The sequence below is a fragment of the Etheostoma spectabile genome, chromosome 14, assembly GCF_008692095.1.
Source record: "Etheostoma spectabile isolate EspeVRDwgs_2016 chromosome 14, UIUC_Espe_1.0, whole genome shotgun sequence".
Taxonomy (NCBI): Eukaryota; Metazoa; Chordata; class Actinopteri; order Perciformes; family Percidae; genus Etheostoma; species Etheostoma spectabile.
The window spans coordinates 4,688,276-4,690,362 of NC_045746.1; the positions used below are offsets into that span (position 1 = coordinate 4,688,276).

A 2,087-nucleotide genomic window follows, 5' to 3' on the forward strand; every position below is an offset into this window, starting at 1 on the left:
GTGTGTGTGTGTGCGTGTGCGTGCGTGCGTGCGCATGCAAGCATTTCTAATGAAGGGCTGTTGATCACACTGAATGATTGATGGCTGGGAGGTCATGGATAGAACTCACTCAGGGGAAAGAATAATAACAATATGTAGCAGCATCAAGCTACATCAATGTGCCCAAGCTGTGTGTACAACCAGCACAGTGTCTCTTAAACAGAGTGCCATCATTCACTGTAGTTTGTTGCATATTTATCATGTGGTAAGATATTAGTCAAATCCATGCCACAATCCCTACAGCAGGACTACTCCGCAGCACTACGGAGATAGGTCTGGCAATGCGAGACTACTGCATGACAAATGAGTAACTAAAACCACAAATGACAATAATAAGTTTACCCTCATTATCTTTAACTTTTATGGTTCCAACAATACTAAAATGTTGATGAGAGAAGCCAGCATTGCTTATTGACAAACAAAGATCTGGCTTCAGGCTTCAATCAATGCATGTAATGTGACATAACGCCTCATTGATCTCTTTCACCAAATTCAGAGAGGACAGGGCACGGAGATAGGCAGTGACTGACTTACTCAGTGACACTATAGCAGGGTGGATGTGGTGAAACTCTTTTGGCATGCAGTGTTGTTTGAAGATTGACTTCATCAAACTAAATGTGTAATATTTGTACCCTGAAATCCTTGTTTGTAGGAGGCAGCAAAGTGTGGCAAATGTCACTAGTTTCTCATTTTAATAATAGCAGCTGCAATCAGTGTGGGTGTTCAGTTGGTGTCTGACTGAGAAACAGACAGCCGGGTTGACACCTACAGTATATCATCATCCAAGCGTGCCTATACACATATCCGCGTAAACACTTTGCATACCCTTGCACCGCTTAATTTGGCGCCAGCATCCAGCTTTCTGCAGAACCCTGAGCTACAGACGTGACAACAGCATGCATGTTGGAGTCTGCTTGTGCACAGCTCTCTCACCTCCTCCCCCTCCTCCATAGTGCAGAGAGCAGTGGGAGCGCTTGGCAGGGATGAGATGTGAAGTGACGGTTGACTCCTGCTGTGGAGGAGAGGCTCCTACAAGGACCACGCATTATGTTTCTCTACAGTTTTCTGTTGGTTAAGGAGCTGTTTTGTAGTGGTAGTTGTGTTTTGTTAGGTTAGAAGGTCCAACAGTGTTGTCAGCTTTGTTTGTATAGATAATGCATTGATTTGGAACATAAAAGCAATCCTCACTGTTTACTCATCAAAATAACATAAGTGCCTTGTCATATTTGTAGGTACAATATCCCCTTTATAAAACTTTGATAAGCATCCAGAATAATGCTGCTGTGGCGGTTATTTCTATCTCTATCATGTGAGTCGACTTTCACATTTGATTTTGTGTGCTAAAGTTCGTTAATTCCTTGTGCTCCGTCTCCAGGTGTTCAACACCTACTCCAACGAGGACTATGACCGTCGTAATGAAGAGGTGGATCCTGTGGCCTCCTCCGCAGAGTACGAGTTGGAGAAGAGGGTGGAGAAACTGGAGCTTTTCCCAGTGGAGCTAGAGAAAGGTGGGAAAGAAAATCTAAGAACATTGTAACGAGGAGGTGGATCCTTCCAGTTACCCAATATACTCAGTATAGAATCACTCCCATATAGGATGTCACTTTTCTTTAGGTATGATATTTCTATTTTTGCCTTTTTATCAAAAAGGTTGTCTCTTCATTACTTTTATTTCAGTATTTCTTTATCCACCCCTCCGCCCCATATGACTTCACATTTTGAATACATGGGACAACCATCAAAGCGCCCATATTACGCTCATTTTCAGGTTCAATTTCAATTGTATATTGAGGTTGTACTAGAATAGGTTCACATGGTTTCATTTAAAAAAACATCCAGAGCATATTTTTGTTGTACTGCACATTGCCGCACATCCTGTTTTCACCCTGTGTGTTTGGGTCTCTGTTTTAGCTACAAAGTGAGACATCTGACTTCTATACTATCTTTGTTTTGAGTCGCACATGCGCAGTAGTTAGGTAAGATCACATCAGCTAGATAACTTTTTCTCCAACTTTGGTAAGCACAAGGCAGGATTAGCTGGGAGACTT

The 2,087-nt window shown here is 42.4% G+C and overlaps 1 protein-coding gene across 12 annotated transcripts in view; it reads left to right on the plus strand.

Moving 5' to 3' along the window:
* Positions 1-2,087, plus strand: part of ppp1r9a (protein phosphatase 1, regulatory subunit 9A) — a 48,995-nt gene that overhangs the window by 21,462 nt on the left and 25,446 nt on the right. For all 12 annotated transcript variants that reach the window (XM_032535756.1, XM_032535757.1, XM_032535760.1 and 9 more), the window contains exon 3: positions 1,415-1,547. In XM_032535756.1, the coding sequence (XP_032391647.1) occupies positions 1,415-1,547 (133 nt within the window). The remainder of the gene's footprint in view (positions 1-1,414; positions 1,548-2,087) is intronic.